The sequence below is a fragment of the Rhipicephalus microplus genome, chromosome 3, assembly GCF_043290135.1.
Source record: "Rhipicephalus microplus isolate Deutch F79 chromosome 3, USDA_Rmic, whole genome shotgun sequence".
Taxonomy (NCBI): Eukaryota; Metazoa; Arthropoda; class Arachnida; order Ixodida; family Ixodidae; genus Rhipicephalus; species Rhipicephalus microplus.
The window spans coordinates 47,988,803-48,011,765 of record NC_134702.1 but is presented as its reverse complement, the minus strand read 5'-3'; the positions used below and the strand labels follow the sequence as shown (position 1 = coordinate 48,011,765).

Below are 22,963 nucleotides of genomic sequence, written 5' to 3'. Positions count from 1 at the left end.
AAATTAATTGAGAGTTAGCATTCAACTGTCTCTTTCTTGTATTTTGTGCACGCTAAAAAAAGTTATAATATTGATACGTATACCGATTCGTTCAATTATCCGTTTCCTTGCGTGAGGCTTACTTGACGGCTGCATCAGAAGATTAAGAAAACGGATTCCCTGACACCCCCCCTTCCCCCCCGTCGTAACTGTGCGCGCGCCTGGAATACGTGGTCCACCATTATCTATTGTGGGTCATATCGTCAATGTCAACCCGCTTTATTGAAGCAAGTACGAGAACGGTTCTGCATAAATGAAGGGTATAATCGGAGGCTCCTGACACGCTGACGGCTGTCCGGAATCTGTACATAACACCCATACGTCGATCAATAAGCTATTCTTGCCTCACGAAGGGAAAAAAAAAAGAGGATGCGCTGAGTCAACGTGCGGGGTCTGCAATACAATAAAGAAGAACAGCTCTTACATTAAAATCGTTGTTCTGGGGCATTAACGAAGGTTACTTTCCAACTACTGCGGGTGTACGTACAAAGTCAAAACTTTGGTGAAATCTAATAAATAAGCCGACAGATTTGAAATTATATTTGCTTTGAAGCGTTTCGGCTTCCACATGAAAGCGTCGTACGTTTGGAATGAATCTTTGTGACCTCGAAACCGAGTCATCGCATTTCTCTACGTTCTCGTTTTTCGTCGATATCTATATGCGTGTCAGCGAACAATGGCAGGCACCAGTCTTCTTCTTTATAAAAGTGGAAATGTGAGCAGTTTTACCACTGAGCCCCGGCTGTGCGAACGATCACAGGTTGGAAAGACAACGGAGAGAAAATAAAAGAAAATACTGTTCTACTAAAGGAATACTGAAAACGTGAAAGGCTGTCCGAGGTAGCTGTCAGGCTATCATCATCATCATCATATCATCATCAGCATCATCATCATCAGCATCATCATCATCACCTCCTTCTCCTCCTCCTCCTCCTCCTCATCCTCCTTCTTCTTCTTCTTCTTCTTCTTCATCATCATCATCATCATCATCATCATCATCATCTTCATCATAACCACCACCACCACCACTACATAACAGTATGGGGGAACACTGAAAGAGCTAGTCCGTAGATTACAGTACAGAGATTACATGATTATAAGAAAGAAGAGGTCGCCCAGCAGTCCGTGCTTCCGAAGAAGATGTGCTTGATACTATACAATAACCACATAAACACGGGTCGCACAAGTGTTCGATTCCATCTCTTGGCCCTTTTTTCGAAACCACAGGTACGAGATGAAAAATAATAACAAGGTTAGACGCGTGTATCACAAACCAAGCCGCACGCCTGGTGGCCGTAATGCTCATTTGAGCAGAAACGTGGCTTCTCTGCGGCAAAGCCGTTCCACGGCTTGCAGGCGCTCGCAACGGGGACACCACGCCCGACGCTTCCACGTTTGCCGGCCGCACAACTGTTGCGACCTGTGCGCCTTGCGACAGCGTCCTCGTGATTACAGTCGCCGCTTGCGGCGCGGATAACATTCCCGCATGCTTATTTGACAGCGGATAAGCGAGAAGAGTGTGTTTAAGCGACGGCAAGGAGGAATCGGCATCCGAAGAAAGTGGCACGCCGCAATCGGCTCTTCCCGGATCCCGCCCGAGGCCGCGTTGTCACACGTCGGCGACGCCGAGAAACGAGCGCTATGGATGGATGTTTCACTGCGCTCGAAGGCCACGGAGAGATCTGACTTTTTTTTTTTTTTTTCGCTGAACGGGGCCATCCATACCTCATTTCGCGCACTTCGAAGTGGCGTTCTGGTGCGCCTGTTTTCTTGCTACTGGTACGCCTGTTTTCTTCGGCTGGGAACCTTCCTTTTGTTCAGCCCGTATACCCTCCCCTTGCGTTCCTCTGCACGATATGCCCGACTGAGCTGTGCCTTTTCTACTTTGTTCAGTATTTGTTCCTTTTCTTCGCTCAATGGTGTCAATTTTTTTTCTCTCCTTCTTTCTATATTTTGGTCGCGAGCATTTAGAAGCTCATCCTCTTTCACAATAGATGTTACATAAAGCACATATGTGTGGCAGGCTTCTTTTTGTATTGCGCCGTAAACTGTTTTTTTATTTATATTGGCAGAATATGGGAAGATAGGCTACGTTAGAGCCGGATATCCCAACATTATGACAGTAAAGTACAAGATAAACACATAAACAAGAAAACCCCCTCCACTCTGCGAAGCATTTACACGAGTTCCCCTCGCGGGTAGATGCGGGCGGCAATCTCTTTTTTTTGTTTGTTTATCCTATTTGGTTCTCGACAGAGGCGCCCTCAGCGTGTCCTCTCATTTCGCTGTCAGTCGGTGTTCTGAGACCTTGGACGCTCGGCAGATATTCAATGTACAAGGTGATATACATTTAAAAGTAGCCGTTTTTTGAGGTTAAAAGCTTCAAGCTATTGAGGCTTATCTGTCATTCTTCCAGACGGCCAGTGCTGAAGGCTATAAAGCGTGCTAAAAAAGGGAGTAGGGCTCGAGGTGACACCAGAGGATTTCGGTTGGTCGTTTGATGAAGTACTCAAGATGGATTTATGAGTCGTTCTCATCGCCTGTAGTAAATCTTTCTTCACGCTCTAAGCGAGTTGATCGCAATCGTTATCACGGGACGCTGGTAGGTGTTCTGTGGTGACGCCGGGGACGGCTTTCAGCTCTCCCATAGTAAAGTGGCTAGTAATCTAAATCATTAACCACTATTTCTAAATGTACTTGCATTGGTAGAACGGGACGGCTTACTGCTCTCAAAATCCATAAACTAGTTTACGCTCTGTACATATAGTGTAAATGAATACTTTCTAAACGGCATGGCTCCCGCGCAAATGTTACGATGATCTGTTCTAATAGAAATACTTTTTTTTTTGCCACTGGCCTCGTTCGCGCATTCTAACACGCACTCAACTTGCACGCTTACTTGAATTTTCGGCACATTTTGTGGTGATGGAGAATCGGTAGATTACTATCAAAACTCGAGAAAGCAAAGGAGGCTCGCCGTGATGCCTGCACGAAGCTGGTTATTATTCATACTGCTTCGAATATAAACCACATGCGCGTACGTGCATAACTCGAAGAATTACTCATCCTATACGCTGCATATACTTCACCTATATGCGCGCTTTCCAGCATCTGGAACGCGCAAAACAGTGAACGAATGATCAGGTTGACCTCGAGTCAACGGTAAATCGACGGCGGGACGTCTTGCTTCATTTCTTTCTTCGTAGCTAAGGTCAAAGGCGTAGTTGCGTACCCAAAGCCTTGTTGATGTCATCGCTACCTATCGTTTTTATCCTACAGTTGCTGACTTTCTTTGTGCTTCCACGTTCTCTGAGCGCATCCCACTGCTTTCTTTCTTTTTTTTTAGATGCGGAGCATCTAATACTCGAGGCTTGTAGTGCGGCGCCGTCCGCAAGCTTCCTCCTCCTTCTTCCACCATCTGTGCATCCCTTCCTCCTCTACACACCGCGCGCGCTTCACTCCTCCACCATCTGTGCACCCTTCCTCCTCTACACACCGCGTGCGCTTCTCCTCTTCACGAACATTCGCTAGCTGTATAATGTAGCGCGCATGCGCCGTCACGCTTCGAGAACATCGGCAGCTGACGTGCGCGCATGCGCCGTCGCGCTTCGAGAACATCGGCAGCTGACGCGCGCGCATGCGCCGTTGCGCTTCTCCCCCTTCTCGAACATTCGACAGCTGACAGTGCATGCGCCGTCGCGCTGTATAAATACTCAAGGTTGGCGCTCGCTCGCTCAGTTGCCGCTCGTCGGTTGGTTTGTACGGCGCGTCGACGTCCAAGGTCGCGGTGAAATGAATTCCAACGAATCCACAAACACAATGATCGACGTCCCTTCGACCAGCGCCGCCCTTTCGCATACGTGTGTACGTGTTCACTCATTTAACACCCCCTCCTACAACCACGTTAACCAATTTAGCCATCGACCCAAGTAAGTCGCAATTTAACACCCCATTTCACAACCACGTTAACCAATTTAGCCATCGACCCAAGTAAGTCGCACTTTAACACCCCGTTAACCAATTATATGCTCCTCATCCTCCTCAGTGTTCCCCCGAGGGAAGCTGCGGGTAATTTTTTTGCAATTGAAACTGTGACTTGAGACGTGTGAAAAAAAAGGTCCTCCCTCCCTCGCGTGCCCGTAAAGATTGTAATCCTTCTTTTTGAGACTTATGCATCAGCGATATAGGTAGACGCAGGTCGTTGTTGGGGTGCTGGAGGAAAGAAAGCAGTGGTGATAATAAAGGGCGAAGTATGCGGTGGCCGAAAGAATTGCGGCTGTCTTTTGTTTTGCACGCCAGCTTGCGTGTGTCCTGCGCCAGCACACGCTGCAAATGGCCCGCGCGCGTGCTATACTTATTCTCCTCTTTCTTTTGTGCACAAAGGTTATAGCGGAGGCCGACGCGTCGGGAACCTCACATGGAGTGCCGTGCCACGCGCCTCCATTTACCCCCTTTCTCCTTTTCTCTTCTACCTCTTCCCTTATTGCGCGCTCAGTGACGCCTCTATACTTTTTCATTCACTTGCTCAAGCCGGCGATGAAGTATAAAACCGCTATTTTCAAGTCGGGCCGCGGGCGTATGGGCTATTGCGAGCATGCAGTTATCAGAGTGGCCGGTTCGAGACCCGTCCGGATGTGACACGGCCTCTCAGTCCGAAGCTATACTCGTGGAACAAGAGGCGTCGGAGCTCTGGTGCCTTGAGTGACTGGCTCCCGCCCACTCGGGTGCAGGGAAACATTAACTATGATTGCTTCGATGCTTATGGTATATGCTCTCCATATAAGTCTACTTGCGTCCGTTAATCCATCCATCCATCCATCCGTCCATCCATCCATCCATCCATCCATCCATCCATCCATCCATCCATCCATCCATCCATCCATCCATCCATCCATCCATCCATCCATCCATCCATCCATCCATCTTTCTTTCTTTCTTTCTTTCTTTCTTTCTTTCTTTCTTTCTTTCTTTCTTTCTTTCTTTCTTTCTTTCTTTCTTTCTTTCTTTCTTTCTTTCTTTCTTTCTTTCTTTCTTTCTCTCTTTCTTTCTTTCTTTCTTTCTTTCTAATCTCGCATCCGAAACCTGCGCATTCGCTTCAGGAAAACCACAGTGCAGGTCTACAGCGAGGCCCACGTACATGGTCGTTGACCTCTTGACTGCCATCATGACGCGTCTTGGACGCGCTCGTCTAACTCTTCGCTCGCCCTGCCACTTTTTTTTTTTGTTTCCTTTCTTTTCTTTCTCCATTCCGCGTGTCTTCGAGTGATCTTCACCGGTCTTTCTTGTCGAGACCTTCCTCATTGCCTGCGGTTTCCTGCTCGGTGTTTCTCAAACGACGCCAGCTATCACCAGAGCTCCTCCTCCACAACGCTATCCCCTTGTTTGGTCTCTCAGCCTTGCTCTTCGTGTTGTCCATTTCGTTTCTTCTTTATGTCTATATCTCCAACCGCAGTCTTCACAATGACGCTGTAGGCCGAAACACCAGAAAGAACTGCTCAGACATAGAACCCAAATGTGTCTCGTAACAGTCGTGCACACCGTGACTTGGGAAACGCAAAAAAAGATTTGATTCGTGTACCACGCAGTTCGCGTTGTTTGGCGGTTCTGGCGAGCATTGTCTGTAGTCTGGCTGCAGCATAGTGTGCGGCTAACGAGGTACCAATAGCGGTCTCTCTACCTGCAAGGAAGCATCGGCTTATCTCTGCACATAATCGCGCAGCCGCCGGCCTCTTGTCTTTCTTTCTACAACAGTAATTATTCGTTACCTTGATGTCGGGCAGAATGCGCGCGTGTCCTCGATTCTAATAAACGTGCTGTTTCCTTCTTTACTGTATCCTCTTCTTCTCCTTGAAGCGGTGGCCGACTATATACGCGAAGCAGCGTGATAAGCTTTTGCGAAGTGCTGCACCTGTGCGCGGGGCGACCCCTGCCTTGTCCGTGTCTCTCGTATAAGCGGTTGACATACCATTGCTCGCCACGGTCGCGTGCACGTTCTTGTCTTCCTTTTGCCTCGTTCAGAGTAGACTGTTAAACTGCAGGTCGAAGCTAGATGAATGATGAAGATACGATGGTGAAATTATGCACGTACAGAAGGGCGATGGCTCCTTCGAGGGAGCGTAGATAAACCTGTAAGTAAACTTGTAATTGCCATCAGCTTTAAATCAATTTTGTATGAAAAATGAAGAGTCTCTAATTAGGCTATGACTTCCGGTAGATTGGTCTCTACTTGCAAGCGCTCAGTGGCTATCTAGCCTTGTCCAGCGTATACAGTGCAGTATGCATTGATAGGGTTTCGATAGCGTGCCACGGATTACCTTACGCTCAAGCAACATAGCGGAGTTATGTTAATCACTGTGCTCATTTATGTCACGCTGTCTAAACTTCTGGCTAAGGGTGCACAGGGAGAGGGGGGGGGTGCTAAGGGTCTAAAGCTGCTGTATAGATAAAAGAAGAAGAAGAAAGGTCTGGTGCGATAAAGTTCATCAGCCATCTTCCGGCGCCTCCACAATCTTTGTGTGTTAATTATTTGGCAAATTTGTAAAATGATAATTATAAGCTTTAGCAAACGATGGCTTATAGAGGCTTATCTCTGATACTGCACATACGGAATGTTGTTCATTACTGCATCATAATCGCGTTTGATACTACAGACGAAAATCGGCTATTGGTGATTTAATGATGGTTATTCTTACAGAACGGTGCAATAGACCACCAAATACACAACGCGCTGTGTCTCACGGCAGCTTCCATCTCTCAGTTTTTTTGTTCAAGAGTCAGCACACACAACGACGAACACGAAACTTCGTGCGTTGTTGATGCGTAATGTCATGTCGTTGCATTTTTAAAGTTGGTCGGCGTATTGGTGGCGCAGAAAAGCCCCCGAGAGTCGCGCAGTTCATAGAGTTTCCTAAAATTAACTAGAGGGCTCTCTGGCGCTGCGATCGTTCAGTGACCATGGGAATGATGGGTAGCACACACATTTGCCTAGTCTTTGTACTTGCGTGCGCCGAATCGTACTTGCGGCTTTGTTTATTGCTGTGTTTCAGTTTTGTTTTGAAAGAAAGATTGAACCTTTTCGAACTTCGTGAGCCGATTTGAAAAGTAAGTCTTAAAAAATAAAATGGTGAAGTGCAACCGCTGAACATTTGCTGATACTTTTTTTGTAAGAAAACAGCTTCAAGCCACACAAACACACACGGAGCCAAAAGCAGGCCAGAAGTACGAATATTAGACAAATGTGTGTACTACCCATCATTCCCATGCTCGCTGAAGCGCCGTGCGTTGCAGCTCCCGTAGACACTAGCGCCAGAGTTCGTGTTTATTAGGAAACTCTGGGTATAGTTTAGAGGAAGCATATACCAGATCCTCCGTAACGCGTATCGTTGCCTCGCAGATTTCCAGACAGATATGTACTTATTGTGGCAACGGTCTATCCACTGAGTATCTGCGTTCCCCACAACGTGGCTCGCGCCTTCGATCGGCTGACGCCTATAGCGTACGCGTGTTACGCTCCTGCCTCGTTCTGCTGCAAGTTTCGGGTGTCTATAGTTGTCATCATCGCACTTCGCCGATGCTGTTTCCGGACGTGACTCAGCTAGTATAAGGGACGCGTTCTCGGCGACATGCTTCGCTTGGCGTTCCGTCGAACGCGCGTAATTTGGCACCCGCTTCTCTTCTTTTTTACTTCTTTGTTTCAGCCTCGCTGAGAAGAAGGGAACGTTCTATCGTCACAACGACATTCCAAGGCGTCGTCTTTTTCTCGCTGTTTATTCTTCTTTTTACCTGTTCTCTCGTATTCGCCTGCAGTATAATGACGCATCGCTTGGGTGGATGAGAAACACTGTCGCCAGGTTTCGGACGTGTATATATGCTCATGAGAATGACGCTCGTACGCGACACTTCCTCAATTTGAGAGGCGTTGTTGGCGGTGGCTTTTGTTATAGGAGGGAAACGGGGGGTGGGACAGGGCCGTGTTAATGTTTGTTTACGTCTCGCTCACTTGTCGTTCCTCGTTCCTTTTGCGGAATTCCCAGAAGGTGTGCAATTGAGGCGGGTACAAGTTATCTAACAGAGGTGTACGTAGCCCCTGTCTCCGTGCCGAGGTCATAGGCGGGTGTGGTCCGACGTCATGAATAGTTTATTACCGGGACATGCACAGTGTTCTCCAGCCTCTCGTTCTGCAGAGGGTTGGGAAAGTTGAGCAGGAAGACCGGAATAAATTAGTGTTGATGATTAGAAGGAGGCGAAACAAACAAAAGAAAAAAAAAAGAAGTGACGGCTTATGACGAAGGCCAAGGAAAGAGAGGCGGCGAAAGTACCGCATGCGAAAGTACGTTTACATGCTGAAAGTTGTTGTCATGCTTGTGTTGATATAATTACAAGACTAGGCTCACCGGTCTTTTCCAAAAATAGAGCTATGCAACTAAAACCGCAATAGTTCAACGCGCCAGTTATCAGGAGGCCCGATTCGCTAAGTCTTTTTTTTTTTTTTTCTTGTACAGGTCACAGCTGTTCACAATCGGCCTCGGTCACCTTCGCTTGTAATATTTCAACCTAATAATTTGGGAACGCTGACTTAGAGAGTTTAAGAGCGAATTAATTAACTTAAAAGCAATACGTCACCTTTCTGAACAAATTCGGCGTAATAATTCAACGTATCGAAAATGGGGGCTTTGAAGAATATGCAGTGCAAAAGGGCCTTGCCGCTTTCCTTTCCGAGACGCATATTTGGGAAAGTAAGAACAGAAATATTTTAGGTGCGAAGCCCCTTACGCCGTGGGTCGTATGTCCCGTGTCGTCATAGTCGTCGTAGTCGGAGTAGCCAGTTGCATTGCATTGCATGTCAATAAAAACGGTGCCACAGCACACCCACGGAGCGAATGATTGCGAGTGGACCGAAGCGTCCGTCAGTCCATCCGTACTTCCATGCGTCCGTCCGTCCGTCCGTTCATCCATCCGTCCATGTGTCCTTCCGTGCGTCCGTGCTGTCGCCCCACTTGTCATTATTCACCTCGTGGATATGCTGTGATCTTTTTTTTTCTTCAAATATCTGAAAAAAAAAACAGAAAACAAGCGCCATAGACTTGCGCGTTACTTGGGCAACCCGGAAGGGAATACGTCTCCACGGATACACCTTCGAGGCTGCATAACGTGTAGGGTGGGGGGTGTTTTAGTAGCAACCCAGACGTGCACAGCCATGGGAGAAGGCATGCGACGGCGAGACGGAGGAAAAAGAAGGGAAAATTAAATACCTAGGGTTCCGTAAGCGACGTCGGCGGGGTTTGCATGCGTGCAGGTGCCGCCTCGGGGCGTTCCGTATAATAAGGGAACGCGGTGGTGGGTGTTGTTTGTTGCGTGGCGAAGCCGTGACTCAATGCACGTTTTTTTTTTCTTTTTTTGCCGCGGCGCGGGCCGCGGCATGCATGACACCGCCAAGCTTCTCGCGTGACGGGCGTGGCTCGGTCTTGTCATTGAAAAAGAAAGTGCTATTTATTGTTATTGGTTTTCGTTTTCTCACGGTATTCTCAATTTACAGCTAGCCATTTTCCTAAATACATTCAGGAAAACGTGACAAGACTACAATTAGTCTTGCAGGCTGGTTTAAGGCCTCACCTAGCGTCTCTTCTATCATTATTCATTTTGTTTTATTTTTTTTTGTAGTCTGTAGACGGCGCCTGACGTCAGTTCGTGTAGGTGCTGCGTTTCCCCGTGGTTGCTATTTTCGCTGCTAATTATTTAATAATAAAAACAGTCAAGGATGAGCGAAGCGCATTGTGGGTGGCTTACGTCAACTATAAGAATGAGAATATGTGTTGACGAAGGCGAATAAGCGAGAGTATTCAGTATACGTCCTGAAAACAACATGTACCTGTAGTTCCGGTGCAAGTGTCTGTGGGGCACATATAAGTATTTTTGGTACCGTGCGTGTTCTTACCTAGACCAGGTCACCACTACAGTGGCGGCGCCAGTAGGGTGCATATATAGGGTGGTGGGAAGTCCCCCCCCCCTCTCCCACGATTTTATTGTGTCTCCCCTTTGGCATACCGGAACAGGGATGCAGCCACGAGATGGGGGGCTCAGACCCTCCCGAATTTTTTTTTTCAATTTCGCTTGCGTATATATACACGGACACATACAAACTCACGCACGAACATACATAAAGTATACCTGCCCCCCCCCCCTTCCCCCCCAAAAAATTCTGGCTACGCCCTTGCCCACCAACACTTTCAAAGAGCAAATATAGTGAAAACATTACGCATTAGAACTCAGTCTCCGATCAGGAACTCCCTTGTCGTTGGTGTCCCTCCCTGTAAAGAAAGGCTGGTCTCCCTCCTACAAACGTTTAAGTGAAATAACCGTTTGGTATAAACCACCGTGGTATAAACCAATGAAGTCGAGCGTAAATTCAGTGAAAGAGGTAGAAGAATTAAAAGTAGAACGGCTATCGCATTACGTCACGTTGCCCGTTAGGGACAAGTTGAAACATCGGTTATGCACACGCACGCGCACACACACGTGTACACACACACAGACACATACGCACACACATGCACGCACACACACACACACACACACACACACACACACACACACACACACACACACGCACACGCGCACATACGCACACACATGCACGCACACACGCACACACACACGCACACGCGCACATACGCACACACATGCACGCACACAGTATGCGTGGTGCACTGCGCTCGTAGCGCTGCAACGCTAGGAATTTACAACTTGTTCTGCCTGTCGTGGATGGCAGTTCAAGTTACCGATTAGGCTAATCTTCGAGTAGCGCTGTGATTTATTTACATGCCCGCTTGCAAGTTACTTCTATCGTGCTGACAATAAGAGACACCTCCTCTCCCACGACTGCGCCTGTTCTCGCGAAAACAAATCCGCGTTCGCTGCTCGCTCGGGTGACACTTTCGCATGCGAGTCGCTCGCTGGATTACGTGCCGACCGGTTGTGCGCCCGCGCGCTTGCGACCTTCGGCGTCAGCGTAGCTCTGGCCGACTGGGCTCGCCCTACGTCACCTCCTGCCGCCGACGGCTTTCGACGACAGTGAAGCTCTGACTTTCTGGACCTGCTCTACGCCATCTACAGACGCCGACAACATCTCTCGCAAGTGTACCCCGTCCTCGGACTCCAGTGACCGTGCTTCCATCTTTCCTGTCTCTCCTATCCCCTCAGTTTGTTGTTGCTTCTTCCTCCTCTTTTCTACACCTTTACTCCTACCCTTTTTATCCCTCCTCACCCCCATCCCTTGTGAGCTACTGTGGCGGTGTCGCTCACTGAAGCAGACTATAACGGGGCTCACTTTTCTCTTCTCTTCTCTTTCTTAAGAATCACTCCGCTTTTGCATGCAAGCTGGTTGGTTAGGTGCGCATCTGGGACTGATCTCGCGCGCGCGCTCTTGATCGGCTTCGCTGGTCGCCAGATCGTCGTCCCCCTCCGCGGAACGCCAAGGTTACGCGTGACCAGGCATTCGCCCCGCGTGTAACCAACTGTCCTCGCGCCGCTGCTTTCCGCACATGTGGTCCCGCCTCTGCACTGTGCATGGTCATCGACCAACACAAAAAATACGCCCCCGTACCCCCCCCCCCTCCTCCTCTCTGGTTTTTCGTGCGCGCAAGCTTACATACACACGCACGTACACCTATACGTAGTCTGCACGAGGTCCGACAAATGGCGCACTAAGTGCCCATTGTCTATCATTTATGAACCGTGCAGGAAAGCGCAACCTTTTCCCCGTACAGCGGACATCGGCTCCGAGCGATCGCAGCACGTCGTGCGTGTGTGTGTGCGCTCACGAGTGTGCAAGTCTGGCACACCGGCGCGGAATTCAGTGACTTGGCCGCCTTGCCGTCGTAGTTCGTCTCGATCTCCCGTGGCTTGTGGCGAGTCAATATTCCGCAATTTCGATGGTGTGCGCGGGTTTGTGTGTGCGCGCGCGTGCATATATATATATATATATAATATGTGTGTGTGTGTGTGTGTGTGTGTGTGTGTGTGTGTGTGTGTGTGTGTGTGTGTGTGTGTGTGTGTGTGTGTGGTTGCGTGCGTTCGCGTCTCTGTGTGTAAGAGAGAGGACGAAATAAAGAAACGGAGTTCATGGTGAAAGGGAGACGCGATCACATTCACAGTGGCCGATTCGGTTTACAAAGGTCAGCATGAACGAGTCGCACGTATATTCACGTTCGTGGACAACCGCTTCAAACTTTCACTAACTCTGTGTCGTCCTGGTGTTTCAGTTGCGTGTATCACACCTCGAGCGACTAATATGACTTTCGCGGTCCGACAGTCTGCTTCGTAATTAAGACGCCATTTGCGGAGTGCCAAACACAATAAAGGGCTAGCCGGAAGCGGAAGAAAATTCGTGGGCGTAGTGGGCCAATCGACAAGACCGTGCAAGCTGTCCCCTGCATTTGGAGATTATATATTAAGCGCAGCGTCGGTGTGTGTGTGTGTGTGTGTGTGTGTGTGTGTGTGTGTGTGTGTGCCTGTGTGTTTTTTTTGTTTTATCAACCCGTAAAATCTCTTCTCTAATCACTTGAATTGAGTGAGCAAGCCAAGGTGTATTAAAAAGCCCACCAGTGAAATTCTGGAACGTACAAGTGAAAAAAAAAACGTGGAGAGAAGGATGACAGTTGTCTTTTTATTTTTATTTTCGCAATGGAAAGCTTATTACGCACAAGTGTACAGCGCACGCTTTCTCGATAATGTGTATTTAAAAGATGGTTAATTTTCAGTGCTTCGCAAATAATCTCCCGTACAACTTTTTCTCGTAGTAACGGAACGATCGCGCTAAAATGAAGCATGAAAAACATCGCACGAAAGGTCTTCGTTCTAAATAAGCACGTCTCCACCTGCCTTGTTTCTTTTTTTTTTTCGTGTATGGGAGCCAGAGCGAATCCCTTCGCAATAAATATACATCGGCGACTCCTGCATTTGCGGCCAACAGCCCCCGCCTTCTCCCACCGCGGGGTGGTCACGGAATTGAGCATCGCGGTCACTGAGAGGCTCCGGGAGCCGAGATAAGGAGCCCGCGTTTTCATCCTCCTCCAACATCGAAAAAATAAAATAAAATGAAAACAAGGATGGGTACAAAGCTGCCCCAGTTGTAACGTTTTCTTTTTTTGGCTTTTTCGTTTTGTCCCCGAAGAAGTTCAAAACAAGCTAGAAATTGCAGCTCCCCTTTTTGTGGAGACACGTTATAGCTACTCTTCGTCATTCCTTCTCTCTTTTCTTTTTTGCGAGGGTTGTGTATAATATGCCGCCACCTCCTTCTTCTTGAAAAACCACTCCTCTTTGGCGTTTTACGTGCGCCAATTAACGCGTTTACACGTGCATCACGCGCAGGCGTGCGTGGCTATTGCTGACTTGAGGTGTTCAGTTTTTTTGGTTGCGAGGTCTCACCGACGCCGCTCACCCGTTATTAACATGCATCGGCTGCTCTCAAAATAGCGTAAGTTTCTCCTACTCGTTTTTTCCCCCTGCCATTCTGTGAAGTGCATCTAGCAGTAAGTGGTAGGCTATTTGGGAATACAATAGAAGAAGAGAATGAAAATTTTGCTGAAATAAAAAAATAAAAATAAAATTTCAATCTCAAGGGCCTCAAAAAGCTGTCTGGGCGTGCTGGCATCCTGTAATTTGATGCTGAAAAAAATTTGTTTCTCAATTCAAAACAAGTAGATGATGGTTTAACGAATTAGACGATGGCACATATGAATCAGAAAAGCCGCACTTGACGGATAGATCTTTTCTTGCGATCCTTCCTACCATTGCAGGCCAATGTGTCTATTGTTCTGGTGTATTAAGTAATTAATTAATTAATTAATTAATTAATTAATTAATTAATTAATAATTTATTCATTCATTCATTCAGACTTTGCAGAACCGTTCACACGTTCTGCGCTCCATGGCATTTGGCATCCGAATTACCGTCGATGTTGTTGTGCCACATTCTGTTAACGATACATGGTTTCGCCTTTATAGAACAGCTGAGCAATATATTCGAAAGTGTTTATTTTACTACGTGTTTAGTGTATATATAACCGATTTTTTTCAGTCTATTCATTGTCTTTTTTTCTTTCTCCGATTGCGAAATGTGCACAGCCTTCAAAATCGCTTGACCGCAGTCATCGCCAGTGCTTGTTAAGGCCTGTACCACCACATCCTGTTAATAGCTATTTATAACGGGGCGCATATGCGTCATCGGTCGCCCAAGGTTGAGTGCCCAAGGCCGCTTACGTGAATATGATGATGCAGCTTTCGAGCACTTATTTGGTGGTTCTTTGACATTGTCGATCAACATATTATTCTAACCTAGATGACTGTAGTATTAGACAAAAAGAAACAGCAACACACACCGAGCAAAGCTTCAAGTTTACATCTTCAATAATAATAATTTTGGAGGTTTTGCGTCCCAGTTACGCCGCACATCAATGGTAACTAAGGAACCCAGGACTAACTAGGGCATGCAGATCATCGAGTATGAAACTATGTGTTTATGCAATATCTGTCCTGTTGTTGAAGTAGCCAAAATTGTAAAACGATTAAAGAATTTTCAAATTTGATAATGTACAATGTTTTTTAGTTGGATGCGGATGTGTTGTACAATTTTTGATGTAACTTTCACTACACAAATAATAATAATATCCGGCGATGGCATCGTAATCTTATTTAAAGTTACTGTTATTAGTACAACGAATGACCACACTATTGATGTTTTGTTGTTTTTATTGTATTAGGGCTTATGTTGTCAGTGTGATTACATCATTACTTTATGTTCATTACCGTCGCTACGTTATTATAGTAATTAGAGATTATAAGCCTACTATAATATGATTATGTCCTTGTTGATTCAGAGTTTGCAAAGTTGGCTTGTTGCCCCGCCGCGGTGGTCTGGTGGCTAAGGTACTCGGCTGCTGACCCGCAGGTCACGGGATCGAATCCCAGCTTCGGCGGCTGCATTTCCGATGGAGGCGGAAATGTTGTAGGCCCGTGTGCTCAGATTTGGGTGCACGTTAAAGAACCCCAGGTGGTCGAAATTTCCGGAGCCCTCCACTACGGCGTCTCTCATAATCATATGTTTGTTTTGGGATGTTAAACCCCACATATCAAACAAATCATCAATGCGTGTGCGGTGAATATGTGCTGTTGGCGTGTTCATGTGATCACTGTAGCTGCGTTTGCGTTTGTATGCGCTACGTGCTGACTGGGTGGGCGTCGCTACTTTCAATACCATGATTATCACCCAGCCCGTGGCGCAGCGAGTCATTCCACCCATCCTGGGTGTAACATTTTCAGCTGTTCGTTGAAGTAAGCGTTTGTTTCTCTCTATATCTCATTTGAGTGCGTTCCATTTCCTCTTTCGTCACATATAGTAACGTTTTCCTCAGCTTCGTGAATTGTTAATCAAGGGACAGCTCTAAAAACAGGGATTAATTATGGATAACCAACGAGGCCAAGCTACCCTTGTAAACTCCGTAAATTGCTGCCCCTCGCATTCCTAAGCGCCACGCTTGTGGTCATTACGTGTCGTTCGTTTTTACAGAGCACTGAAAAACATTTGTACATTTATTTTTCGTTTGTGTACAACCTCTATGTCATTTGTATGAAAAAAGGAAGGCGGAGAGGAAATGGGGTGATGGGTAGGAGCGTGCGCAAGCCGTAACAAAATCAAATTAATTGTGCGGTAAACGCTCCAAAGTGCGTGCGCAGAGGGTCGGCCATGACGTAAACGAAGTTCACTAACACAATGCCATTTTCTATTCAACTGAAGAATGTCACTCAGGTCTTCGTTACGACGCACCTAATTGCCGTTCGCCTGCCTATAGTTAATGTCGGTCTTGCTTTTGTCGGAATAGAAGTATGCTCCCTTCGTTAATTCTACGCGATCATTCGGTTTCTTTCACAATTCTTTCTATCGCAACGCACTTTGGGGTCGCCAGTAATGGCCGCATGCGTCGACCGCGTGCACATGCAACATCGGCCGATGCTGTGTAGCGGCGCAAACGACCCGCTTGCAGCAGCCGTTCATTGCGTTTACTGCAGTCGCCATTAGTCCCCAGGCGAACACGCAACGAACTCCCGGCAAAGTGAAAGAGGCAACTAAATCGGCTGATACACATGTGGTTATGAATCCGTTGCTCCTCTACGCATCTGCGCGTGGCTGTATAACCGCAAACCATTGTATACACGCATTCGTTGGCTGTCCTGTGCTCCTCGGTTGGAGAGTGCCCGTTGTCCTACTTTCGCGTGCACTCGTACCTCTGTTAGTCTATGCGGAGTCGCGACGAGACTTCGAGTGCGCAATGAAAGGGTTCCTCTTCCGTGGCTGTGTGTGCGCGCGCGCGCGTGTGTGTACGAAGCCACATATATATTTAGCCGTCACGACGGGCGTTTTATAGTCTTCCATCTCCTGCAGACGAAATAAGTGTCTCTCAACTATACACCCGTCTGATTTCGTCTTCCCAATTTTGCCGTGCCTTTTCTATAGCTTGAATTGGTGTTAGAAAACTTTGCACCGCAATCCTAACTGCCTTGTAGTTTGCGTCGTTGCGAACGAACATGCCGTGACAGCACTTCTCAAGTGAGCCGGTAGAGGGCACTGTAAACATCGCTTAGTTGTACGTTTAGGTGTACGTTTGGGCACGAACCTACAGGAAGCCTTGGGTTTTAGGGACAACAATGGAAAGCTGAACACACCCGCGATTGAAATAAGTAAGAGACGGTTAGAGTATTGGTGGCAGAAAATTAGAGAGAAAGGACAAAAATAAATATTGGAAAAATAAAATATGGACAGTGTGCCGTAAATGGCAGAGAACTTAAGCTGAAAATTTACCTTTTTTCCATTAAGATAGAATTTATCGAAGTAGAGGCATTAGGCCAACATAAAAAAAAAGGAAAAAAGATTTTTTTTTTTTTTTTTGTCGAGCCTGGTGGCATACTTGTCACCACCCCGTTATAAAGGGGACGCTCATAGCATCCATCCATCCTTCCATCCAGTTGTTTAAGGCTCGCATTGTCGTCACTTCCTCGTGCCACGCCCACTTTTCGCGCCGGTACCCGGAGAGGCAGTTATAGGGTGTTATAGTTAGGTCAGGGCCGCTACAGATGCGAAGGTGGTTATTTTGAAGAGAGTTGATGGGCTGTGAATGCGCGGATGAGAAAAAGGCGTATATACAGCAGGACGTTTGTTTGGCGCAGCACGCAGTTGTCTCTGAACTTTTTTTGTTTTCTTGGTTGAAAACAATCTCTTTCTGGATTTGCTCTATTCGCATCTCTATAGCTGGACGTGCGGATGTAGGCGATTGTATCGACAGTAACTATTGAGACTTTCTGTATAGTTACCCTACTTGCTCCGACTTGTATTAACGAATAAATTTGGGCTCATTGTTGGCCAACTGTTCATGTCGGCTAATAACGGATATCCGCCGTTACAAGGGCAGTATCGTCTTAATTTCATCAATCTTTTCTGACATCACTCCGTGCCCGCAATGCAAAAATGGAGTTTATCTGTGGGTTGGACGAGATTATAATTAATAGTGAAATTGTCAACTAAATTAATAAAGAAACTTTAATATTATATCTTAGACTTTACGTGCCAAAACCACGTTGTAAGAAACGCCGTAGTGTCGGGCTCCGGAGCTTTCGACCAAATATATGGTGTCATGTAAGATGCTGCCTCCACTGAAATTGCACAGCTCACGTGCCCCTTATATGGATGCGACCGCCGTGGCTGGAATCGAACCCACAACCTTCGTGTCAGCAAGCTGAGCACCACAGTACCAACGAGGCCGACAAGTAGAGAAAGTCGATCAACACGATATGCACGCAGAGCACGTACTTGATTCCTTCAACGTCCCCCCCCCCCCCCTCCCTAGTGTCTCTATATGCTGGCTCGTTTCTCACGTGGCATTTCCCACGATTTTGCAGTAGCTCGGCGGCGATGTAGCTTTATACGCTACATGTATAGTATAAGGCGTAAACTTTCGAAACGGGCGTTTCCCGGCGCTGGATGGTGGTCGCCTTTTCGGTTCGTGCATGCGTCTCTTTCGCTATCGTGCCTGCTCGTGTTTTCACTTGGTCCCTTTTGTTTTTTTCGCTGCTTGTACTGCGAAATAACGGCTTCACGCCCGGGTGCCCGAGACAACGAGGAGGTGGCTCTCGCCCCATTGCCGCGCACTACTGCTCCCGTTGCTAGTTGTTGCTGCCGCAACTGCTGGCACTGGTGCTTATACGCGTAGTTCACTTTGCAACACACTCCGTGGCGCTCGCGTTCTTCCTCCTTCAACGCTCCAGGTCGAAGCGCTGGCCTTGTCTTATCGCCGCGCCCTTTTTACCACGCCTTCGACTCCTCGCGAAGAGGATGCCGGCATCTCTTTTGTATTGCTAGTTCTCTCTCTCTCTCTCTCTCTCTCTCTCACACACACACACACACACACACACAAACACACACACACACACACACACACACACACACACACACACACACACACACACACACACACACACACACACACACACACACACACACACACACACACACACACACACTTGCCGTAGTTGTCAAGCGGTGAGAGACATGGCGGAGGAGGAATAACGCACCGAACTGTTTTCATGCGCAGGATGGTGAAGGCGTTTGAAGGCAGCCGTGGCCATTTCAAACGCCCCTCAGCTTCCCACTCGATTTCCTCGTGCGAGAAACGAAAATGCGGCTCTTACTCGCCGCTGGGACCACAGCGCAGGCACCGCGGCCGTCTGGCGCGCGCATGTGCATTCGGCGCTGCGTGTAAAGAAATGGCAACGGCAGAACGTTCTCTGTCGTCTAGCTGCCTGGTTCCTCAGTTCTCTCGTGGCGTTTAATGCGTTCGCGTTTTAGTATACGGCAGTTATGTTTTGCGTGCGTGCCTGCGTCCGCATGTCGTTCCCCGTCTGAGTGAAGCGGGGTATGGCAGTCTCGTGCTGTTTCTTCTGCCGCGCATGATGACGGCGGGCCGTCCGGATCGGGCTCCTCGGGGAGGCGAGCGAAATGACAGCGAAGTAGGGAAGACGGCTGCGGCGGTGTTTCCTTTTTGGTCATCGGCAGCGCACTCCCGCACGCGACTAAGCATCTTGACTGATGACGTGCCTCATCCGGCCCGACACTTCGTCTCGCCAGCAGCATTTCGTGCCTTCTTTGTGCGCCCGTTGTGTGTGATGGTCGTGGTGTTGCGCGCGACATCGCCTTGTATGGCTTGGTGAGCGGACCGTCGCTGGAAACGAACTTCGACTGTGCGAAGCTGGATACGCCCTCCAAGAACTCGCGTGTGCGCTGTGGTTGTGATGGCGTAGTGTGCCGTTGCGTTTGGGCCGTTCATTCACTAAGTCTCCCTCCCCCACTGATTGAGAAAGGCAACGGGGTCGAGACCGGGCAGAGTTATTAGGACAGTGAGTGTTGAATAGAGCCGTGAACTCCTAAGAAAAAAAAAAAAGAAACGAAAGGAAGGAACGAGCTGAGGAGGGGTGGCAGGTCGGCATCCCGAGTCCAGGCGAAGCTTCATCGCCGAGTTGAGGAAGTTGGACTTTGGGTCTCGAAAGATTTTCCGGATTTATTTTCTGGTCTATTTTGAGTGGTTGTGGCTATGATTAGCCGCTGTAATGATCGTCCGGCAAAAATAGAGGCGCGAGCTGGCCAAATTGAGAATTCGCGTGCAGCATTCCGCCTGCTAAAATAAACGAGTTACGGCTTATTTCCTTTTTTTTATATTTCTTGAGCATATAATGGTGAATCAGGTGAAGATGTCAGTTACGTCCTGATCATCATCGTGAAAACGAGTGGAAAATTTGACGTTCGTTCAGTTGCCGGTTGCTGAGGTCAGATTACGAATAGCCATAGCTTCATGTACAGTGTTTTTTTTTTCTTTTGCATGCGACAGTGATTAGAGTATATTTTCTCTCATAGTCTCACAGGAAACTCCTTCCTTCTGGTATTGCAATGGTTCACTGCAGTTTGAAGTGTCTGGTCTCTTTAATAAGATGCAGGTAAAATTTTAATCCCGACGTCACGGAATCCACCATATGATCCCGCATGCGTCGTTTTTTCGCACGACAGTCACCGACACCGCTCGATCCTACGGCGAAAATCGCAAAAACCGTCGCACGCGCATGACGCTGCGACCACTGATCGCATCGCTAATTAACCGACGCGCGCATCGCTAATTAACCGACGCGCGCATCGCTAATTAACCGACGCTCCCAGGAATGGCTCGCTATCAGTCTGCCCCGTTTCCGATGACGTTACGAAGCTGCATACTCTATTCGGATTTTGCTACGACGCGGATCGCTTCGTAGGTGGTGCGCGCTAAGGCGTTCACGTGTCGCTGTGCCGAGAACATGTTCGGCGTGCGCGCGGACCAAGACTGGGTCGGATTGGACGACGCGACGGACTCCTCGGGGACTGCGCCAGCATGGCGCGAGAATATGACCGCCGCCATGAGCGCCATTCCATTGCCCAGCTTCCCGTTTTCGTACGTAAGTATACGGTGCCGTACTCTTGTGAATCCGAGGCTGGATTAACAACTTGGGTGTGTTCTGTAGGGGCTGGTTCTTTCTGAGCTGAAACGATGCAGGAAAATTAGGAAATGGTTGAGCCGGCCAAACGAATTTAAAGGTTCCTTCGGTTGGATGTCTGGGCCGTTTCTTTATTTTCCTGCGCTTCTTCAGTTCAGAAATGACAGACCAACTTGCAAATCTTCGACGTTAGTTGTTTGTTTCATTGTACTGCTGCCTTTGTGCGATTGTAGTGTGTGCCCGAAGAGGTAACTAAATGATTGGCTCTTACTTGTACGAATAGCTGGGACTTTCTTGTTAAAATATGGACCACAGCCACAGAGGTCACGAATCTCTTCCTTCACAGGCATTGTCTCCTTTTAAGCCAGTCGCCTTCGATACTAACGTGTCCGATACCTTCGTACTCGTATTAAGAGTACGGTTTTGAAGGGCCCCTAAATAAACTCAGAAAATAAGAAGAGCGACCGCGTTATCCTCTCCGGGCGTTTCCAGTCGTCCTTGCGGCACAATTCGTCACGCAAATGCAGTTTGTAATTCACGCGACGTAACGACGGAAAAAAGTTCTCTTGGCCGATATAAGATAGATATCTATGGTGAATTGCGCCTGCCATTCTTTTACATGCTACCGCATGCCCGATCTGCCCTGTCTCGCATGACGACCATCGTGGGCGATAACCTGATTACATTACGTTTTCTGCGATTGAGACTGCGTATAGCGGAGACAGCAGCGTGTTGTCAAAAAGCGCGAAAATTCTGACTGGCTCAACACTTAGTGCTGACATTCCACGTATTTTATTTTTATGAATGATTGAGCGGGGGGGGGGAAGGGGAAGGGGGAGAAGTAGCGCTTGTAGGAAGATTAGGGAAGGCGAGAAGGAAACTACTGCCTCGCCTTTGACTCGGTGTGGATTATATAGGCGCCCTCTAGCACACGCCAGCCGCGGTGGTATAGTGGTTACGGATCCAGGCTGCTTTCCCAAATGTCCCAGGTTTGATACCGGTTGCATATTGATGGACCCGAAATGCGGCTGTATACTATGAGATATCATTGCACGTTAAACAGCTCTGTATGGTCTGTTTACTGAACCTTTCACTGCTGCGTTCGTCATATCACATCGTAGTTTTGGCTCGTAAAAGCCCCGATAGTATTAGTAATGGTAGACATTTTTTTTGTGTGTCTGCATCCACGATCCTTGGCCCTTTCTTGAGAAACGCTTTGCAGTGCTTAAGCACTGTTCTTACGAACAGGTGGTGTTCGACGTATTATCAGCGATGAAGGTCGATCATTGACGAATAGCTCTTGAACTGATAAGTCAGTGATTATAACACTCAGGACAAAGTAAACTGATCACTTGAACAGCCTCGAAATTCGCATGATCTTCGTCAAAAAGCGTGCGCTGCTTTAAGAGGCCCTGCAAGTCATGTCCAGTAATCGTCGAACATGGCACTGCATCTAGCAAAGTGATTCGCTGCAACAATAAGCAGCGTAATGAAGCTAAATAATGACCAGTTGCCTACTTAGGCGGCCTGCACGAATGTGAGCACTAAGCTTCAAGCCATTTGATGAAGCACAAATGTTGTAGGCATGTGCTCAGATTTGGGTGCACGTTAAAGAACCCCAAGTGGTCTAAATTTCCGGAGCCCTCCACTACGGCGTCTCTCATAATCATATGGTGGTTTTGGGACGTTAAACCCCACATATAAATCAATCAATCATTTGATGAAGCACGCCGTGCGTGACGTGCCATTCAAGTTGGCGTGTACATTTGTACACACCGTTACTGCAATACGGTGTGCGAGTACGCTTGCGAGAGGTAACAACCGTGATTTCTTAGCGTGGTGTTTCGTGTCCTGACGCGGAATTCACTTAATTTCATGACATTAAATTTTGTTCATTTTTTTCTCCTAGACTATCGCAAGATCTGGCAGACTTTGATAGTTCATTTAGACGTCTATGCCGATGCTTCTTCTCAAGCTGATGGAAATAATCGCGCGTCTGGCACAACCAGGCATAACTTGTGAAACGCAAGCTGTTTACACCACCGCAGGAATGTAGCTACATGCATACCAGCGTATAAGAGAAAGGTCACTGTCATAGATACACCCCGTTATCCTATGCACGGACACTGTTGACCGACTCGAGTATGCTACACGAGATATTCAGTGTGCGGTGGACCGTTTAGTTTTACGCCGCACAAGAGGAATAGCGGGGGAAAGCGCGGGAGGAGGGGGGGGGGGGGGCGTGATGTACGGTCCATATCGTGCACGATGCAGGAGCCGGCATAAAAACAGACCGTGAATCTTTGCCCGCGAGTCGCCTCGCGCGTGACTCGCCTGCCGCATCACTCGAAGTTCCGTT

At 47.9% G+C, this 22,963-nt stretch overlaps 1 protein-coding gene across 4 annotated transcripts in view; it reads left to right on the top strand.

Moving 5' to 3' along the window:
• The window catches only part of LOC119175350 (death-associated protein kinase 1-like), a 180,763-nt gene that overhangs the window by 80,921 nt on the left and 76,879 nt on the right, over positions 1–22,963 (top strand). The window contains exon 1 of one of the 4 annotated variants that reach the window (XM_075889438.1): positions 19,544–20,565. The exons of 2 other annotated variants lie outside the window; for them this stretch is intronic. In XM_075889438.1, the coding sequence (XP_075745553.1) occupies positions 20,428–20,565 (138 nt within the window). In that variant the 5' untranslated portion in view covers positions 19,544–20,427. Of the gene's footprint in view, positions 1–19,543; positions 20,566–22,963 lie in introns of those variants that run through there. One more of the 4 variants, XM_075889440.1, reaches the window with a different exon arrangement.